General features: G+C 46.8%; 1 protein-coding gene across 2 annotated transcripts in view; it reads right to left on the reverse strand.

Moving 5' to 3' along the window:
* The window catches only part of MAPK8IP1 (mitogen-activated protein kinase 8 interacting protein 1), a 105,873-nt gene extending 84,507 nt beyond the window's left edge, over positions 1–21,366 (reverse strand). For both annotated transcript variants that reach the window (XM_066583418.1, XM_066583417.1), the window contains exon 1: positions 21,281–21,366. In XM_066583418.1, coding sequence (XP_066439515.1) covers positions 21,281–21,366 — 86 coding nt within the window. The remainder of the gene's footprint in view (positions 1–21,280) is intronic.
* Positions 21,367–21,711: the final 345 nt, after the last annotated feature.

Genomic DNA, 21,711 nt, shown 5'->3' on the forward strand with positions numbered 1-21,711 from the left:
GTTACAATGACTGGGAATTAAAAGCAAAGCCAGACTCCATGTACAGACAGCTGTTTCAGGGTTTTTGCCCTTCATCAGTGTTCAGTAGGAGTCTGGCTTTGCTAGTGAGAGGCCTGGGACGGGGATCAGAAACGCTCTTTTCTCCTTAGGGAGGGCAACTATATACTATAAACTAAGTGAGGAGACTCAAATGGCCATGCACGCTCCTCTGGGTAATATGCAAATAAGGAAGATGGAATAAATCCTCCACAGATGCCTTCATAACAATCTGTCAACCACAAATACCCCCATAACAGTATGACAACTAAACACCCCCATAACAGTATGACAACTAAACACCCCCATAACAGTATGACAACTAAACACCCCCATAACAGTATGATAGCCGTAGATATCCCCAAAACAGCACATGAGCCACTAACATCCTCATATGACAGCCACAGATGCGCTCATAATGGTATGACAGCTGTAGATACCCTCAACCAAAAATAGTCCCACAACAGTAAGACAACTAAATGCCCCTATAACAGTATGACAACTAAATGCCCCCATAACAGTATGACAACTAAATGCCCCTATAACAGTATGACAACTAAATGCCCCCATAACAGTATGATACCCGCAGATATCTCCATAACAGTATGTCAGCCACTTACACCCCCATATGAAGCCATAATGGTATGACAGCCGGAGATACCCTCACAACAGTCTTATCAACCACAAATAGTCCCACAACAGCAAGACAGCTAGACGCCCCCATAACATTATGACAGCCACACGGGTATATTTTCTGTCTGTAGTTTCTACTGAATATGGACAGCCCATGGAGTCATTAAAGTAAGTTGATGCATTCAGACACACCAAAATGACATATGCCCATATGAGTGAATGAGCCCTAATAGTATGTTAGGCACTGATTCCCCAATATGACAGCCTCAGATGTCCCTGTAATTGTATATTATCAGCAGATGACCCCATAACAATATGACAAAGCCAAAAATGCCAGTCATAAATGCCACATAACAGTCTTGCCCACAGATGCCTCCATAGTGATATGATTTTCGTAGACGCCCCTATAAGTGAGAGCCACCGTTCTTCACTCATCCTATTTGGCAGCTGCATACATTTTTGTAAAGCCCGTGTTGTAGATTCCAGCTCTTCTGGAAGTTAGTGGCAGCGATTCTCAGTAACGTTTTATTGCGTTTTTATCTTTTTTATCTACGTTTATTGTCATTGTCTGCTATTTTATGTGACTACAGCAGCGCTTTTAGTTTTACGTAGCTTTGCAGTGTAGAAACAAAAGCGCAGTAAATTTTTTACCTTGGCAATGCCCAATGCCAATAAGGCTGGCCTCACACGACTGTGTGTGACAATGTGCCGCGCACATACCTCTTGTGCGCGAGAACGCAGCAAGTACACAATGATATGCATACTTGCTGTGTGAGGCTAATCTCCGTGCACTATGTTGGTGTGCATGCGAAGGTAATATGCGCCAAGATAGAACATGTTGCGATTTTTCTTGCACATAGGATGCTAATGTTTATTGAGGAAGGTCATAGAATTACTGATATCTTATGGGGAGAAATGATACAGTCTCTGTTGTGACCCGTGTGGACATTGTGCAAGTGGTCTCACCTGGAGGCCATTACAAGGTGTGCATCACCAGGTTACCGTGCCTGGTGAGATATGTGTGTCGAATATTAGGACATGTCTTATCCCGCAAGCTGGTGCCTGTTTTTGTATAAAAGGAGGGTACGGCACGTAAGGTGTAGTTGTGTTGTCGCGGTGGTGAAGTGCGCAAGGAAGGATTAAGGTTCAAGCTGCAAGCAAGCAGTTGGGTGTGGATAAGTCATGTCCCATAAGAGAAACACTGGAAGCCTGCGGAGACCTGAACATGTGAGATGTTAAAGAATACCCAATTGGTACCAAAATACCCGGTCAGTACAGACTGTAGAGCTGTGACAGCTCTGGCTGCAGACTCCGAGAGAGAGACTTACACCATAGAGACTGTGTGCACCAGTAATACACGTGTTGATATCAATAGACTCAGCGCTTATTTAGACGAGCGTGAGCGCAACTACTAATGCACAGAGCATAGTTGCACCTGAACGAGGAGAATCACTTCCCCTTCGACGGCCTTTCAAACTCCACGGAAAGTAAGGGTCCACCCGATCTTTCCTGCATGTAGTATTCACTGCATGGCAGATCCTATCTTTTGTCGTCCATACAAATGTCTGAGAAAACAACTACGGTAGTTAAAATGAGACCACTGAAATCCTACTGAAATCAGTGGTTTGGTTTTGTTCCGTTATAAGAAGACAAAAAAGAGACTGTGACTACATAAAGAGACTGTGACTACATAAAGAGTCTGTGATTACATAAAGAGTCTGTGACTACATAAAGAGACTGTGATTACATAAAGAGACTGTCACTATATAAAGAGCCTGTGATTGCATAAAGAAACTGTGATTACATAAAGATACTGACTACATAAAGAGCCTGTGATTACATAAAGAGCCTGTGACTACATACAGCCTGTGACTACATTAGGGGAGTCTGTGACTACATAAAGAGACTGTGATTACATAAAGAGACTGTCACTACATAAAGAGACTGTGATTACATAAAGAGACTGTCACTATATAAAGAGCCTGTGATTGCATAAAGAAACTGTGATTACATAAAGATACTGACTACATAAAGAGCCTGTGATTACATAAAGAGCCTGTGACTACATACAGCCTGTGACTACATTAGGGGAGTCTGTGACTACATAAAGAGACTGTGATTACATAAAGAGACTGTCACTACATAAAGAGCCTGTGATTACACAAGGAGCCTGTGACTACATAAAGAGCCTGTGATTGCATAAAGAAACTGTGATTACATAAAGAGACTGTGACTACATAAAGAGCCTGTGATTACATAAAGAGCCTGTGACTACATAAAGAGCCTGTGACTACATAAAAAGACTGTGATTACATACAGCCTGTGACTACATTAGGAGAGTCTGTGACTACATAAAGAGCCTGTGATTACATACAGTCTGTGACTACATTAGGAGAGTCTGTGACTACATAAAGAGACTGTGACTACATAAAGAGACTGTGACTACACAAAGAGCCTGTGACTACATAAAGAGACCGTGATTACATACAGTCTGTGACTACATTAGGAGAGTCTGTGACTACATAAAGAGCCTGTGATTACATACAGCTTGTGATTACATAAAGAGACTGTAACTTGATTCTGCATATAACAGCGAGCTGAGCCAGTATTGCCATGTAGTAAAGCCAGCATTGCCAAAGCATTTGAAACTGTGTGCCAAGTTAAAGACTGTACTACTTGTTCACCAGGTTTTTAATTCCGTTTTATTTCTGTTTCTTTGCTTCAAAAACAGAATAAAAAAGGAAAATCACTAGTGCCGGTGTGAGCCAGCCCCAATCCAGCTACCAAGTAAAGACTGTTCTTGTTTACTGCATCATGTGCACGTCTCATAATCCCCCCGCCGTCCGGCACGTGCAAACTGTGGTGCGCAAATCACATCACACAGTGCAACTTTTTGGGGCAATTCGGATTTCTTTTGCAGAGTTCCGTGTAAATCTCCTGCAAGCTCCACACTGGTTTCATGCTGATACTGTCTCACGCTCCTGGTGACATTGAGGGTCACACAAAATATGCAACTCCATGCGTTCCTACAACAGAGACCATCTCCCAATATTTAATATCCAGGGGTCTCTGCACTATGTAACCTGGACCGTAAGTATGACCCTCCTATCTAAAGGCTCTGTCATTTGTTTCAGAAGTTAGTACATATATCACAGGAACGAGAATGAACAGCGCCTCACAGTGGATGATTTTGGTAGAACATGTAATATTTGTACACAGAATGCATTTTATATTAGTCATTCAGCAGGAGAGGCAAAACCACGTATGGATGATTGGAGCCTCTCATTAAATATGAAGATTGATAATGATGAGGACTTGGCTACTTGCATTAGCAATCAATCAGACACTTTCTGTTTTAGTGAGAGAAACACTAACGACTGATTAGTGGCTGTGATATGTTAGCGGCATAAATGCAGCATTATCAGTTTTACGTACATTTGCTGAGTTTATGGTAATTTTCTTGCAGTTTTTTTTATAGTCAGGGACAACCCCTTTAAGTACCAGGAAGACATATATCATTGGGTATCATCAGGGTAAAGATAGTATTGAAACCCAAATCTACTGATGGCTTACGCCCAATAGGGGCAGGGGGATGGAAACGAGGACTGAGACTTGTGAGCCAAAGCCAGAATAACCATACACAGTCAGCTATTTTAGGGTGAATGCCTCTCATCAGTGTGCAGTAGGTTTCTGGTTTGCCATTGCTATAAGGCTTGTTTAAAAAGTCTGACATTGACTTGCAGGAATGCTGCCTCCCAATAGGTGGCGCTGCAGAGGTATTATTCCATCTTGCTATTTGCATATTTCCCAGAGGCGCATGGATGGCCTTAGAAGTCTCCTCGCACCTTCTGGGTTCTCTCCTTAAGGAGTAATGATCCCCTTCCTGACCCAGAAAAAGTGATGACATCACAAGTAACTGATCAGAGGCGATGACATCAGAACTCTGCAACAGTAAACAGAGCTAATAGAGTTCACACTATAGCAGGATAGTAATTATCTGTCGGATCAATTCCTTTCCTAGACAGAACACATCAGCGGACTGATGTCACTGGTCGATGCAGGGTGACGATGGGCAAGGAGATAGCTCTGGATGAAGACCGCTGAGGATTAGGGCATGACTCATCCGTTTCTTCCCTCTCTGCCTCATTATAATATGACATCACTCTTCATTCATGACTCTCCATAGTGCAAACAAATCACTGCTATTTCCACCGTGATATCCGCACGCTCTCATAAACGATTTTATGGATATTTATTCCTCTCGGACGGCGCTTTGTGGTCACGTTTGGGCACTCTGACATGAATTCCAATTATCCTGACATTTTCCAATAAATGAAGGAAAAGGGCAACTAGATAGAAGGAGAGGAGAGCGAGCGGCTGCGAGGAGCACGGGATACAGAAGAGAAGATAGGACCAGAGAGGAGGCGGAATGGAGAAATACGGGAAAAAAGATGATGGTCAGAGAGGGGAGGAGGACGAGGTTGGATAGCACACAGGCCATCAAGGTGGAACGTGATGTTTCTGGGAACTGATGCAAATCTGGAACAAGGCTCCACAACTTGACATGCAAATTACAATATTGCTGTTGTCTGATGTGGCTGAATCACTGGATCCCCAGTTCCAAGTCTGGCTGTAACATGCACACTTAATATATAGCCCTGATAATACCCACAGTGACGTCACTGCACAGTAATAATTCATACAGTGATGTCATACAACCTGCATAATGCATTAAATTCTATCCTACTACAGGCATACTGAACACGATGATGTCACAGATCAGGATGATAAAGAGTGATGTCACAGTCCAGAAATAATAAACACAGTGACGTCACTGCACAGTAATAATTCATACAGTGATGTCACACAACCTGCATAATGCATAAAATTCTATCCTACTACAGGCATACCGATCACGATGATGTCACAGATCAGGATGATAAAGAGTGATGTCACAGTCCAGTAATAACAACACAGTGATGTCATAGCTCAGGATAATAAACACAGTAATTTCACATTACAACGATGATGTCACACAGTACATGGACAACAAACACAGTGATGCCATTGTGCAGTAATCGTAGTCACACTGATGTATCAGTAAAGGGACTTTGCGACAAAGTGCATTGTCTTGTTGGCCGACCATTCCCAGAGTATTGCCACATTGTCAGCGGCACATTATTGTCTAGGATGTCAGGGTCACCTCCATGTTCATGGTTCTTGTCACTACAACCAACGGACCGAGACCATAAACAGAATCCTAGACTGGTAGAGTTGGAAGGGACCTCCATGTTCATCAGATCCACCCCCCTGCTCAGTGCAGGATCCACTAAATCATCCCAGACAGATATCTGTCCAACCGTAGACCATAATGGAACCACTGGTGTTGGCACAACACACTCATATAAAAGACATTCCTCAAGCTCCTCCACACCAGGTATCTCCATCTGACGTGTAGATGGAGTAGCGTGATCTGTCACTCCATAGAGCATTCTTCCATTGCTCAATTGTCCAATGACGACACTCCTTGTACCTTTGTAGACGAGCTGATGCATTGCACTTCATGATGGGTGGTTTGTGTCAGGCGGTATAACCAATATGCACAATAGTGCGCCGTTCCCATCACAAACTATGGCTGACACCTCAGAGGTTTGGCATCTTATGTAGCACGGTTTAGGTCACCTGACATGCTAATAAGACACAATCCATTCTACTAATTGGGGGGTCCAAGTACTTTTGGTGGAATAGAGTATTGCACAAGCAGAAAAGGATACCATTAGAGATGAGCGAGCATACTCGGTAAGGCGATATACTCGAGAGAGCATCGCCTTTTTCAAGTACCTGCTGGCTCGTCCCTGAAGATTCGGGGGGGGGGGGGGCGCGGGGTCGGTGGTGGCGCAGGGCAGCGAGGGGGAGCGGGGAGGAGAGTGAGAGAGATCCCTCTCTCTCTCTTCCTCATGATCCTCTGTGCAACCCCCCCGCTCACCACCGCGGCCCCCCCGAATCTTCAGGGACGAGCCACAGGTACTTGAAAAAGGCGATGACTCTGTGTTACTCTGTTTTTAGGGCACTGCATACTTCATTATGCGGCCCTTGTAGTAGAGAATTATTTGGCACTATGTGGCGGTTTTATTTCAGTTCTGGTGATTTTCTGTGGTTTCTTTATATGATTGATGATATTGCAGCAGTATATTTATCAGTTTGTCAGTCGTAGGTGCAGAGAGTACTTCTAAGAATCTTCCTGCTCTCTTCCTTGCTCTTTGCTCTCTTTACCTTCACCTCTCGTGTCTTCTTGCAGATCCTTAGAGGTGGAGGAAGAACAATGTATCTCCTTCTATGTTAACAGCTTCCCTGAAAGCCGCAGTGTTAAACAGAAAGCTCCTGAAATGAGTAACACAATTTTTCGGTCCCTCCGGAGGGGAATGTTCTCTAGTCTCTTAAAGCAGCTTCTTCTACAGAAGCAATTTACTTTCCTGTAAACCACAACGGAGGATACCGGCTAAGGGAGGATAATGGATATCACCAAAGGTGATCGTGTAACACCATTACCTCACCACTCCAGCAGGCTATGTCAGAGGCATCCTGTAGGATGGGGCTGTATATAACACTATGACTACTTCCACAAAAGACCTTTAGGCTGGGTTCACATGGGGCGGATTAGCCACGGAAATTCCGTGCGGAATTTCGCCGCGGCAAATTCGCATGCGGCCGCTAATCCCGGGATTAGCCCACCATGTGGACGAGATTTCTCTGAAATCTCGTCCAGACAGGACGGCAAATCCGCTGCGGCTAAGCCGGCAGAAGCCACCGCTGCGGCGCGGATTTGCTGACCGCAGCATGGCAATTTTTTTTCCCCGCTGCAGCCGCGCTCTCCTCTATGGGAGCGCCGGCCGCAGCGGAAGAGCGAGCGGCCGAGCCGCTTCAAAGTCACCACGGGTTTTGCAGCAGCGGTTCTCCAGGCGGAAATCTTGCGGTTTTTCGCTGCGGCCAAACCGCGGGATTTCCGCCGAGAATCCGCCCTGTGAGAACCCAGCCTTACTGTTTAGTAAATAAAGCCTGAAGGGTTATCCCATGAAAATCCTTTATCGCCCACCTATAGGATTGGTAATACATAATTGATCACTGAGGATCCAACGTCTGGGACCCCGAGGATCAGGAGAACGATGCACCCCTAGTTTACTGGTGGCGTGCATGTGTGACCACTGCTCCATTAACAAGAGCACAACACTTGGCTATCTCCATCAACCCCATAGAAAGTGAATTATGCTATTGATATGAGCACCAGACTACCTATGGATCCCCTGATTGAACCAGGCATCAGTGGGAAAAAATGTGGAGTTTTTTTTAGCATTGGTAGCTGATGACGCTGATGTTGCACTATAAGGTGTTTCAGTGGACATTGTAGGGGTTGTCCTTATCAGGGCGGTTGCTCTGCTGTTAGATAGTAGTGGCATAATAGGGTCAGTACAGACATTGGTTAATTAACTCGCTATCTGATGTAATTGGATTTGACCATGATGCCTTTTCATCGCCTCTTCTAGCCAAGAGTAACACCTGACATATGCATTTGTGCACCTTTTGTGCTACATCAATACTGTGGATTGGATTTTTTCCTTATGATCTATCGAGGTTGTTTGTACTGCTTACGTTAAGTATAAATATACTCGCATTCATTCATCTTGAACTTGGGGATTTGGTTTTCATTGCTAGAATTATTAGATTTGGTCTATTAAAAGTTATATTTTATTAATAGGGATTTTTTCAGGCTGTGATTTAAGGTGATCCCTCTCTGTGATTAGTGTTATCCAATGAATATCATCTAAGGTATCCCCTATGCATACGATAGGTGACAAGGGTCTGATTGGCAGGGGATTGAGTGTTAGGACCCTCATTGCTCATCAGATTATGGGTCTTGTATTCCCCTGAACGAATGGGACGTCGGCCGAGCATTTGTGCTGCCACTCCATTCTTCTCTATGGGACGGCCGCTGAGTAGTTGGTTCACAGCAGTCCAATAGAGGTGTTAGAGATGAATGGGGTTGCAGTGCACACGCTCGACCTCCGCTCCATTCATATGAGACACTTATTTTCATGATTGGCGATTTTCCAGCAATTTTCCCTCAATCAGTCAAACACATCTTGACACAATGGAGAGAATTTATCATCAGGGGAATTTTTGATGCCACTTTTTTGGCACTTTTTTGGCTTCACCAGTTTAAGATGTGACAAATTTTTCTGATGTCACTTGGTGCGCCACCCGGCTACTGGAATTAGAACCCTCTACTTGGGATCAGTGGGAGTCCTAGTGGTGGGACTCCACCGATCATCAACGTATCCCCTATCCTGTGAATAGGGATAACATTATATCTTGGCATCGAGGAGACAGACACTGTGGCCGTTGGACAGTAGCTGGCCATTTGGGGGCATTACTGCGCCAATGGAAGAAGGTGCAGCACATATGCCCTCACAGTACTGGGGCATTCCTTCCAATATGATGGGTATGTTTATCCGGGAGATGTCCCGGACCTGTTGGAGAGTTCCTATCAATGGTCACAACTGGGCAAAAAAAATCGAGTAAGGGTATGTTTACATGTAATAGAACATCTGCATCAAAATCTTGACAAAAGTGTGCCAAAATCTAAGCCATTGGTGTGCAATATGTGTCCAATGTGTGCGTGGTGCATCGTGGGGGCCCATATCGATTTCTTGCACAGGGACCCCCTGCCCCCCGGTGTCCATCACCGAGTACACAATACACTAAGGGCCCTTTTACACAGAACGACCTGTCGTGTACAGATGCCCCAGGCTTCCCAACGATAATCATTCCTGTGCTTTTATACTGGAAGATCCTCGCCAAGTAAATGGAGGTAGAGCGGGCTTGGGATTATTCCGGACCACCCGCCTTCATATGTTTTTCAGTTCTCTGTATGAAGAAATTGAACGACGAACGAGAAGCGAATGAATTCTTGTTTAGTCAGGAATGCGTTTACATTGAAGGCAATCGATCAGATTCCCGCTGGATCCGAGTGGATCACCAGCCATGTTAGTGAATAAACAGATAAGAGGTGCGATGGGCTGTGTGGGGGGCACAGTAGGAAGAAGGGGCTCAGGTTTACAAGAGGGAGTGTAGGAGTAGGGTAGATGGAGAAGAGTTTGGATTAGGGAGTATGGTTTTTAAGGTGGGCATGGGGAATTAACCTGATTGTGTGGGGTAGCGCATTCCAGAAAACTGGTGCAGCTCAGAAAAAATCTTGGAGGCGGGAGAGGGAGGTTCGAATTGGAGAGGAGTTTAGTCTAAGGTCATTAGCAGAGCAGAGGGAGCAGGTAGGGCAGTAGACAGAGATGAGGGAGGAGATATAGGGAGGCGCAGCATTGTGGAGAACTTTATGGATGAGAGTGATGAGTTTAATTCGCATTCTATATTGAATGAGCAACCAATATAGTGACTGGCGCAGGGTGGAGGCATTGGTGTAGTGACTAGCAGATGGTGGAGGCATCAGTGTAGTGACTGACACAGGGTAAAGGCATTGTTGGAGTGACTGGCACAGGGTGGAGGCATCAGTGTAGTGGCTGGCAAAGGATGGAGGCATCAGTGTGGTGACTGGTACAGGCATCAGTGTAGTGACTGGCACAGGGTGGAGACATCAGTGTAGTGACTGGCACAGCGTGGAGGTATTAGTGTAGTGACTGGCACAGTGTGGAGGCATCATTATAGTTACTGGCACAGGGTGGAGGCATCAGTGTTGAGACTGACACAGGGTGGAGGCATCATTGTAGTGACTGGCACAGCATGGAGACATCAGTATAGTGACTGGCACAGTGTGGAACCATCAGTGTAGTGACTGGCACAATGTGGAGCCATCAGTGTAGTGACTTGCACAGGGTGGAGGCATCAGTGTAGTGAATGGCACAGGGTGGAGGCATTAGTGTAGTGACTGGCACAGCATGAAGATAACAGTGTAGTGACTGGCACAACATGGAGGCATCAGTGTAGTGACTGGCACAGTGTAGAGCCATCAGTGTAGTAACTAGCACAGGGTGAAGGCATTAGTGTAGTAACTGGCACAGCGTGAAGATATCAGTGTAGTGACTGGTAGAGCATTGAGGTATCAGTGTAGTGGCTGGCATAGTGTGGAGCCCTCAGTGTAGTGACTAGTACAGGGTGGAGGCATTAGTGTAGTGACTGGCACAGGGTGGAGGCAGTTTTGTAATGACTGGCACAGGGTGGAGGCATTAGTGTAATGACTGGCACAGGGTGGAAGCATCAGTGTAGCGACTGACACAGTGTAGAGGCATCAGTGTAGTGACTGGCACAGGGTGGAGATATCAGTGTAGTGACTGGCACAGCACTGAGGCATAATTGTAGTGACTGACACAGTGTGGATCCATCAGTGTAGTGACTGGAACAGCGTTAAGATATCGGTGTAGTGATTGGCACAGGTGGAGGCATCAGTGTAGTGGCTGGCACAGGGTAGAGGTATCAGTGTAGTGACTGGCACAGGGCAGAGATATCAGTGTAGTGACTGGCACAGGGTGGAGGCATCAGTGTAGTGACTGGCACAGGGTTGAGACATTAGTGTAGTGACTGGCACAGTGTGAAGATATCAGTGTAGTGACTGAAACAGCATAGTGGCATCAGTATAGTGACTGGCACAGCATGGAGGCATTAGTGTAGTGATTGGCACAGTGTGGAGCCATCAGTGTAGTGACTGGCACAGTGTGGAGCTATCAGTGTAGTGACTGGCACAGTGTGGAGCTATCAGTGTAGTGACTGGCACAGGGTGGAGGCATTAGTTTAGTGACTGGCACAGGTGGAGGCATCAGTGTAGTGACTGGCACAGTGTGGAGCTATCAGTGTAGTGACTGGCACAGTGTGGAGCTATCAGTGTAGTGACTGGCACAGGGTGGAGGCATTAGTGTAGTGACTGGCACAGGTGGAGGCATCAGTGTAGTGACTGGCACAGGGTGGAGCTATCAGTGTAGTGACTGGCACAGCATGAAGATATCAGTGTAGTGACTGGCACAGCATGGAGAGATCAGTGTAGTGACTGGTACAGGGTGGAGGCATCAGTGTAGTGACTGGTACAGGGTGGTGGCATCAGTGTAGTGACTGGCACAGGGTGAAGGCATTGGTGTAGTAACTGGCATAGGGTGGAGGTATCGGTATAGTGACTGGCACAGGGCAAAGACATCACAAGAAGATAAGCCTGGCTGCTGCATTTAGGATGGATTGGGGTGGGGAGAGTTTATTGGGCAGAGGACCAGTCAGTATTGAGTTGCAGTAATCGAGCTGAGAATGAATGAGGGCGACAATAAGAGTTTTTGCAGTTTCCCCTGTGAGGAAAGGGCAGGGGGGGGGGGGAATGTTTTTTGAGGCGCAGGTAACATGAGTGAGCAAGTTATTGAATATAGGGTGTGAAGGAAAGGTGAGAATCAAACGTGACCCGAAGACAGCGGGTGGGGGGGGGGGGGGGGGGGGGCTGCCGAGGAGTCCTGGTGGTGCCACAGACCGAGATGGAGATATTAGGTTTTACCATTGAGGACGGAGCACATTGAGTGGAATTTGGTGTTCTGCGTTACCGAATGCCACAGAGAGTTCCAGAAGTTCCAGGAGAATTCCGCAGCGCAAAATCTGTATAAAAATCTACACAATTTGGAGCAAATTTTGGTTCAGAATTTCCCCTTATATGAAGAGTTAAAGTTTGCAACACAAATCCGTTATAATTGACACGCTGCGGATCCAACATCTGCGCTGCAGGTCAATTTCTGAACAGATTTTGAGCAGATTTTTTTTGCGCCATTCAAACGCGGTTTTGAAAATCTCATCCACTTTCCTTCTTCCGTAGATTTCCTGTGCAGAGAGTCCAAGCAAATAATCCACGCCAAATTCACCCGGTGTGAACACGGCCTTACACAGCCTGATGATCAGGTGAACCAGACCATGTAAAAGGCCCATCCACAGCCGACCCCCGTGTGAACACGGCCTTACACAGCCTGATGATCAGGTGAACCAGACCATGTAAAAGGCCCATCCACAGCTGACCCCCGTATAAACACAGCCTGATGATCAGGTGAACGAAGGCTCAGAGGAACGTGTGCACCCAATAACCGGACCATGTAAACGGCCCATCCACAGCTGACCCCCGTGTGAACACGGCCTTACACAGCCTGATGATCAGGTGAACCGGACCATGTAAAAGGCCCATCCACAGCTGACCCCCGTGTGAACACGGCCTTACACAGCCTGATGATCAGGTGAACCGGACCATGTAAAAGGCCATCCACAGCTGACCCCCGTGTGAACACGGCCTTACACAGCCTGATGATCCGGTGAACCGGACCATGTAAAAGGCCATCCACAGCTGACCCCCGTGTGAACACGGCCTTACACAGCCTGATGATCAGGTGAACCGGACCATGTAAAAGGCCCATCCACAGCTGACCCCCGTGTGAACACGGCCTTACACAGCCTGATGATCAGGTGAACCGGACCATGTAAAAGGCCCATCCACAGCTGACCCCCGTGTGAACACGGCCTTACACAGCCTGATGATCAGGTGAACCGGACCATGTAAAAGGTCCATCCACAGCTGACCCCCGTGCACATTCCGTACTTTAGTTGCATTTCTATCATAATTCTGCAAACAATTGAAGAAACCTCCTGGCGGCTCGATATAAGATACCGCCAACTCCTGGCTGCGTTATAGTGGAAGTAGGTCACTCAATACTCCTCCTCTAGGGAGGTAATGTACTCCGAGCGCCGCGCACATCTCATGTCAAAAGTGATCGCACTGTCTAGATAAAAAATTAGGAAGAGCGCTGCTGCGAGGACCGTTTCTCCAAGAGCCAGAACTCCAGCAGCAACACAACCGCAGCATCAGTACATTCACACGGGCGAGAAGCTCATGCGAGCTTTATGTGTTGCGAGACGCACAAAACTGGTGCGAATAGGAACTTCATTCTTCGTGAAAAACGCACGCTGGCGAATGCGATAAGTTTCTCAGCCCGATACCACACTCGTCTGTATGAATTTAGCTTTGGAAAGAAATATCCAACATGGCTGATTAGTCAGTTTACAGCACTGGGGAATGTCCGCCATTGTGAGATAACGTAACACCCTACGTGGGCGCCATGGTGCCATGTGGTATTTATGCCAACAACCTATTGGCTTGATAGTACGGGTCTCCACTGGATGCCACCCAGAGCATGGAGGTCATGCAGTGTCACTCACTGGCAGATTTGGGCACTACTTAGGCTGGGTTCACACAGGGCAGATTTGCTGCAGCTTTTCCATTGCGGTTTCGCAGCAGAAGAACTGCTTCTGCGGCAAAACTGCTTCAAAGGTCAATTTGGGCTTGCGGATTTTTCTGCAGATTTTCGTGCGGAAAAATCCGCAGCGCTTTTTTACTTTTTGCAGCGGTTTTGGCTGCGTCCATAGAGGTCTATGGACAAAAAAGCGCTGCAGAAAAGACCGTAGAATGAACATGCTGCATCTTTTAAAACCGCGCCGCAGTTGCATTTCCACACTGCGGCTGTGCGGAAAAAATCCGTCCTGTGAGAACAGCTTTTTGGCAAATCTCATTTGTGCTGCATTTCACTGCAAACGCAGCGGTTTTGCCGCAGTGTGGATATGCAACGGCAATCCGCGGCAAAACCGCTGCAAATCCGTCCTGTGTGACCCCAGCCTTAGGGTCCTAAAAAATCGTTGTGAAACACGGACAATGACGAATGCCTGCTCATCACACAGCATTAAAGCTCTCTTTGAAATCAATGGACGTTCCGAGGAATGCGAAAAGTTACAGTCTGCCATCATTTTTCCCCGCACCGAGATACAGGAAAGCATCGCTCGTGTATATGACTCTATTCAAAAGAATGTGATTGATATTGGCGCAAGATTTGTGCATCTCGCAACGCCCAAATCTCACACAGTTTTCTCAGCCATGTGAAACCGCCCTTAGGGCTTATTCACACATCAGTAATTTGTGAGCCAAAACCAGGAGCGGGTCCAAAATACGGAAGAGAGGCGAATCTTTCCATTATACTTTCTCTCCGCTCCTGGACAAATGCATGTCCGTAAAAAGAAGAAAAAAAAATCACACGGCATGTGATTTGCTGGAAAGCGCAATTTTTACCATTGAAACTATTGTAAGCACTTGCGTGGCAATTGCAAGTCCATAGATTTCTTTGCATGATATCGTACTGGCCTGTGTGAATGCACCCTCAATGGAACCTGAAACGGTCATATTACAACCGCTGACCATAATACAGCTGCCAAACCGTAAGTGGGGATGGTCTCAGTTCGTACAGCGCCCAACGGAGCTTCTATAGCCTGAAATGGCTACTAATACCTTCCAGGAGAGATGAGCATATCTCCATATACTGTCTCTGGAATACCAGACCCATATATCACTGCCATCCAGCATCCTGTAGACCGGCGTACATGCAGAGTAGCCAGACAGAACATTTATATGTCATTCAGGGTCTCTGGAAAGCGGGGTGATAAACTCTATGGTCATCTACATAGCTGCTGTAGTGGTTTGGACGTAAGGCGTAACTCCCAGCGGTCAGCGCACCCCCGTCTGCGGCTGTTCGCTATACATGCATGATGCACATTCAGGGCGCTGCATGTCCAATTTCTTGTCCGTGAAATGCGTAAGAATGGCGTATCACTGAAAATGTAGCTGGGTGCGCCTAGTCATAGGGCTCCTTCAAAGGGGCTACACGTAATCATGCGCGAATCAGCGCAACGTATTTGCGCTATAAACAATGGTTTTTTGCACGGGTAGCAGCGTATTTTACTGTACATTTTGCGCACAGGACACAACCACGCCCGATTTAGATAGCTAATTAGCCTAATGATTTCCAGATGTGCTCTCTTGAACTGTGCAGCGTATTGCGTATCGCTTTGCGTATTGCGCACAGTTATGTACCCCCATAGACTTCTATGGGGACAAAGGTAGCGCATGCTTTGTGTGCACAAAGAGGAAATGTGAGCAAACCCAATAAAACCAAGGGCTTCTATTCTCTATGCACCTGCGCAAAGGAGCCCTAAGGCTACTTCCACATGAGCGATCGCGATCTTGCGGCAAAAATCACATTTTTGTTCTTGCGATTTATGAGCGTCAGCAATGCTTTTTTTTTTTTTAGAATGATCTCGCATCGTTACCGCTCTGAGATAAAAGAAGATTTTAAAAAACGCAAAACGCAGAAAGATGGAGCATGCCGCCATTTTTTCCCCCCGCAACTAGAGATGAGCGAGTATACTCGCTAATAGAGAGTCAACGTACTCGTTTAGGGCGATTTCGCAATCGAGCACCGCTTTTTTCGAGTAACTGACTACTCGGACGAAAAGATACGGGGGGCATCGGGGGGCAAGGGGTAGCAGAGTGGAACAGGGGCGAGCTCTCTCTCTCCCACCCCTCCACTCCCTTTTGCAACCCCCCGCTCACCCCCCGAATCTTTTCGCCCGAGTAGTCAGTTACTCGAAAAAAGCTCTGCTTGATTACGAAATCGCCCTAAATGAGTACGTTCGCTCATCTCTACTCGCTAAGGCACATTTCTCGAGCGATTTATCGTTCAGCCTTGTTGCGATTACGCTAAACGATTATCGGTCACTTTCGCTCGTTCCGTGTAATAGGGCCTTTAGGCGGTTTCAGACGGATACAGAAATAGGGCGACTTCACACGGGCGCACTGCGCAGAGAATAGGATCCAAAGTTTTCAATGGGCTCATTCCCGCTTTCCCTTTTGCACGCAAAAAAAAAAATGCGACAAGCTCTATTTTTGCGCGGATCTGCGCTGCAATGTGTTGCGATCGGCGGCAGACTTCGCACTTCAGCTGAAATAGTGAAATCTGTTGCAGATCCGAAACCGTGTCGAAATCCACAGCAATTCCACCGTGTATGAACGAACCCTTAAACAGTCTCTTCGAATTAAAATTGACGAGTCCCCTCCCCCCTAATATACGGATTACCATATTTCCTTAATATAAAACAAACACATCGTTAGTACTACTTATGCCACCTACACAGCAGACACCACTAATTTAATCCTCTTTGCATATGTCTGCCGGGGGCCTCTGACTTCTGATATAACACATTCTGGGGAGGAGGCGCAGTAACAATGGCGCATTAAACGAGCGGATATAAGGAGAAACATCGAATAAGAGGAATATGATAAAACTGGACTTAAAGGGGTATTCCGAAGATTGACTCTTAACTAGAGATGAGCGAGCATACTCGCTAAGGACAATTACTCGAACGAGCACTGTCCTTAGCGAGTACCTGCCCGCTCGGAAGAAAAGGTTCAGCTGCCGGCGGCGGGCGGGGAGCGGCGGGGGAGAGCGGGGAGGAACGGAGGGGAGATCTCTCTCTCCCTCTCTCCCCCCGCTCCCCACTGCTCACCGCCGCAACTCACCTCTCACCCGCGCCGGCAGCCGAACCTTTTCTCCCGAGCGGGCAGGTACTCGCTAAGGACAATGCTCGATCGAGTAATTGTCCTTAGCGAGTATGCTCGCTCATCTTTACTCTTAACCCTTATCCATAGGATGGGGGTTAAAATTCTGATCGGTGGGGGTCTCACCACTGGGATTCACACTAATCCTGAAAAGAGGGGTCCCGTATCCCCCTCTCCTCCTCACTGCGGGTTTGCCCCCCACATACCCAACAGAGGGGAAGAGATAGAATGGAGCCCACAGTGATGAGACGAGGGGACACGCAATCTCTGTTCTCGGGATCAGTGGGGTCTTAGTGCGGAGACCCTCAACGATCAAACTTTTATCAGCAATTCTATGGATAAATGATAAAAGTGAATCTTGGGCTAATCTTAGGGGCCCGTCGAAGTGGCTGACAACATATTGCATTGGAGATGCTCCTGTCCTGGTTACTTAACCCTTGTGATTCTGTGGTCAAGTTGGGGTTAAATGTGCCAAAACTGTAATTTCAAAAGAATTTTTAAGCCAATTTTCGTGTACATCACCAAGGCCAAAATAGTATGTACCATAGCGACAGACTCTCCAGGAGGTATGCAGCCTAGGCCAAAATCAGGGATTCTTCCGGCATGGACTAATACCAAGAGGAGGGCCCATGTAGATTTTTCCTCAGGACGCCCTTTCTATTCAGTATACACCAATATTTATGGCTCTGTGGGCAATTGAGCCCAACTCCCTAGCAGTACCTGTTTCTAAGATAGGTATGTACCTAGTGCACATTCTTCTGACTTTGTTTGGCCATACTAAGCCTACACCCTCAGGACCACGTATACTGTCCTACCAAAAGTAACCAGCCACCTGAGCAAGAATCAAAAGTACTGTTTATTTCCATATGTTAATAATTAGTGGGGCTCCTTTGGCCCTAACGACATTGCATACTCTCCATGGCATAATTTCTACCAACATTTGACACACACCAGCTGGTATTTCCCTCCATCCATCCTGCAAACGTCTAGCGAGTTCTATCAAAGAAGATGCATTGGCCCATCTACAATGGTGCAAGGAGCATCATCAATGGACTGTTGAGCTATGGAAGAACGTTCTATGGAGTGATGAATCACACTACTCCATCTTCACATCAGAGGGACGTACCTGGGTGTGGAGGAGCCTGAGAAGCCTGAGAAACACCTTTTTCCTGAGTGTGTTGTGCTAATAGTTAAGTACAGTGGAGCTTCCGCTATGGTCTGGGAGTGTTGTACGTGGCATGGTCTCGGTCCGTTGGTTGTAGTGACAAGAGCCATGAACATGGAGGTGACCCTGACATTCTAGACAATAACCTGCTGGTGACAATGTGGTGATACTCTGGGAATGGTCGGCCCCACTTCCAACAAGACAACGCACCTTGTCACACATCCAACATTTTTTTTACGTCTGTTTCAGGATATAGATGTCCCATGATTGGACCGGCTGCACAGAGTCCCAACCTGAACCCTACTGAACATTTCTGGGATGAACTGGAACGACGGTTCAGGAAATATGAATAGTGTCCATCTTTTCTGAAAGATCTCGCCAAACGTTTGCAGGATGAATGGAGGGAAATACCAGCTGAAGTGTATCAGATGTTAGTAGAAAGTATCCCACGGAGAGTATCCAATGTCATTATGGCCAAAGGAGCCCCACTAAGTATTAACATGTGGAAATAAATACTACTTTGGATTCCTGCTCAGATGTCCAATTACCTTTGGTAGGGTAGTCTCTGCTCATTAGTTCCGCATGATGCCGCCTTGCTTAAAGGTAAAGCTGGGTGAAGAAGGAACTGAGTCAATGCGCCTTCGTCCCCACCTGTCACCAATATTGCTCCCTGTTACGGGGCCATAATGGAGGAGTCCTGCTGGGCTGGAAAGGTACAGCCCATGTAATTCTTGCAAGGTGTCACCAGCGAGGAGAAACTATTACCAATCAGCAGCATTATAGACGGCCCGCTGAGTGCTATCACAGGCTCACTCTCCGTTATGCCCTCCCAATGCCCGTGCATTGATCTTACAATGACCCCCAAGGACAAGGATCTGTCCGGGTCATTATATCCTATCGGAGCTGCTGGTCATTATCAAAGACTCTTATAATTACTCTATTGCTGAGCCAAGTCAGGCTGCAGTAAGTCCTAGTGAAACGCGTTCATCCAGCAAGGAAGCGATCAGCAGAGCCCTTGTGACAGTGCAGAGCCGCAGGCTGCCTCATACCAGGAGCTGGTACACAGCTCCATCCACTGCCTGCAGCGCCAGGGTGCTCCAACATGCTGTTCAGACTGTGCAGAACTACAAGTCCCAGAGCAGCGTGCCAGGCCATGCTGGTATTATTAGTCCCATTTTTCAACTATCACTTTGGCCATGACAGTAATAGAGCTGCAGGACCTGAGCTGCATAGCAGACACCACCATGGACAGCCGCCATAGCAGAACCAGTCATTCTCCTGCCCCTCAACCGAGATGCAACTACAAGTCCCAGCATAACGTCAGAGTAATCTAAGGTTATTAGAGGCAGCATAACATATATACAAGACATACTAGACGCAGCAAACAGATGTATAATGTGTACATGTGGATAATGTGCAAGCCATGATGATAATTGAGACGTGGCTTATGCAAATACATTCATTATTATTAGAACAGCCAGGGTGGAACTACAAGTACCAGCAGAAAGTAATATACTACAACTTTTAAATAGGAGCCTTGTAAGAGACATGGCAGACAGCTGTACGCTGTGGGCAGTCCTTGCAGAAGCAGACAGTCTGTGACTATAGCTGCAGTGGAACTAGAAGTCCCAGCAGCCATGTATCGGTATACAAGGATTATTAGAGTCCTACCGTCATGAACCTCATACTTATGGGAATTCAGCATAGGAACCATGAAACCTGGAGACAAGTATACCCTGTAGACACCAATCGGTGTACATGCCTGGCAGCATGGCGGCTCATCATTGGCGCTATCACCTTACACCGCTGGGGTCCTGGATATGATCCGACTAGGTGGCTAATCATAGGTTTACTGTCAGCCTTTGTCTGATATAGTCAAGGTGCATAAAAAAAAATCTTTGTACTACGCTGCAGAATATGTTGCCACCCTATAAGCAATGGGAAATCTGTCAAATCTCTAAAGCTTGGGAAGAACTACAAGTCCCAGAGCAGGTAATTCTTCAAAGCACCTAATCCTAGGTCCCAGCAGTACGGATGGCAGGTGCAGACTGGAACTACAAGTCCCAGCCAATTATTACTAAACGTGCTGGGATTGTTCGTTACATCAAAGATAAGATTCCGTTTTCAGAAAAGTACAAGCCGCGATATTCCAGACTCTCCATCTTCCGGCGTCTTATCAGCGGTAGAACTACAAGTTGCAGCAACAGGCTTACATCATAGGTTGACCAAGACGTCAGAGACTATTCTCCAATCCGGCGGGCTGCGAGCTGCTGCATACTAATCACAACTGGCAAAACATCCCTTGAAGGGCACACATGACACATGACAGCCCAGGAGGTAATTAGCATGAACCGATGCCTGACAGATAATTCTGCCCGTGATATGGCGATCAGAGCGCCAATTTTTGCTTCTATGCAAATCTGATGTGAACCGAAAAATTCTATGGCAACATCAACAACAATAGAGCAAAAAGGGTCAATAAAAACGTATCAGACAGGCGTTCCAAAATCTTGGGAAGCAGTGCCCAAATCCCCACCAACTCGATGTGCGGGGGCACTCTAACCTCCAGTGATTCATGTACGTGCCCTCTGCTCCATCAGCCAGGCCTGCTGGTCCCCCTCCCACACCTGTTAGTCTACAATTGGCATATCCAAAATGCAATATTACACCGACCAGATCCATTTAACCCCTTCTACGCCGCAGCGGTGCATGCAACCTACACCCAGAAATACTGTGCATAAATACCACACCCAGATAGATAAGAGCTGGATGCTGAGAGATAAGCAACACTGGACTCCATGACTGATGAATGGCAGAGATAGATGAGAAATAATAGACAAATGAATAGATAGAATGATGAAATATCCATTTCCATCTCATCAGATAGAACAGTGCACACAGGAGGCACAAGGAGGTGTTTGCAGAAGGAGCAGCTCCCCTCCCCCTCCTCCATTGGGAGAGCAGATCTCCATGCACATAGCCATAAAGGGTACCTGAAATGTGGGGGTGATGCCAGGTGCAGCCCCAGAAAGGGAGAGGAACCAGCTGGGGTAGTGCTTGCCTTTTCTCTCTCCGCCATTCTGTCTCTGAGATGCTCAGCCCTGAAGAGGGAGAGGGAGGAGGGGGGAGCAGGAGAGGAGGGGGAGGGAGATGCTGACAGGTAGCAGGGGAGGAGGACCAGGTTGGGAGGAGAGGATGAGGGTGACAGGTGGGTGGAGGAGCTAATTCCACATATGCTATAGGACATAATGCACAGTATAGTCACACTTTTACTCCTCCTCTGCTCTTTATACACATTGCAACATTGTATCCAACTGCATCCTGGATACAATGTTGCAATGTGTATGTTAGTCTATTTATTTGTATATAGATACTCAAATAAATAGACTAATGTAAATAAAAAAATCATCATTTATGGAGATTC

The sequence above is a fragment of the Eleutherodactylus coqui genome, chromosome 11 (assembly GCF_035609145.1).
Source record: "Eleutherodactylus coqui strain aEleCoq1 chromosome 11, aEleCoq1.hap1, whole genome shotgun sequence".
Taxonomy (NCBI): Eukaryota; Metazoa; Chordata; class Amphibia; order Anura; family Eleutherodactylidae; genus Eleutherodactylus; species Eleutherodactylus coqui.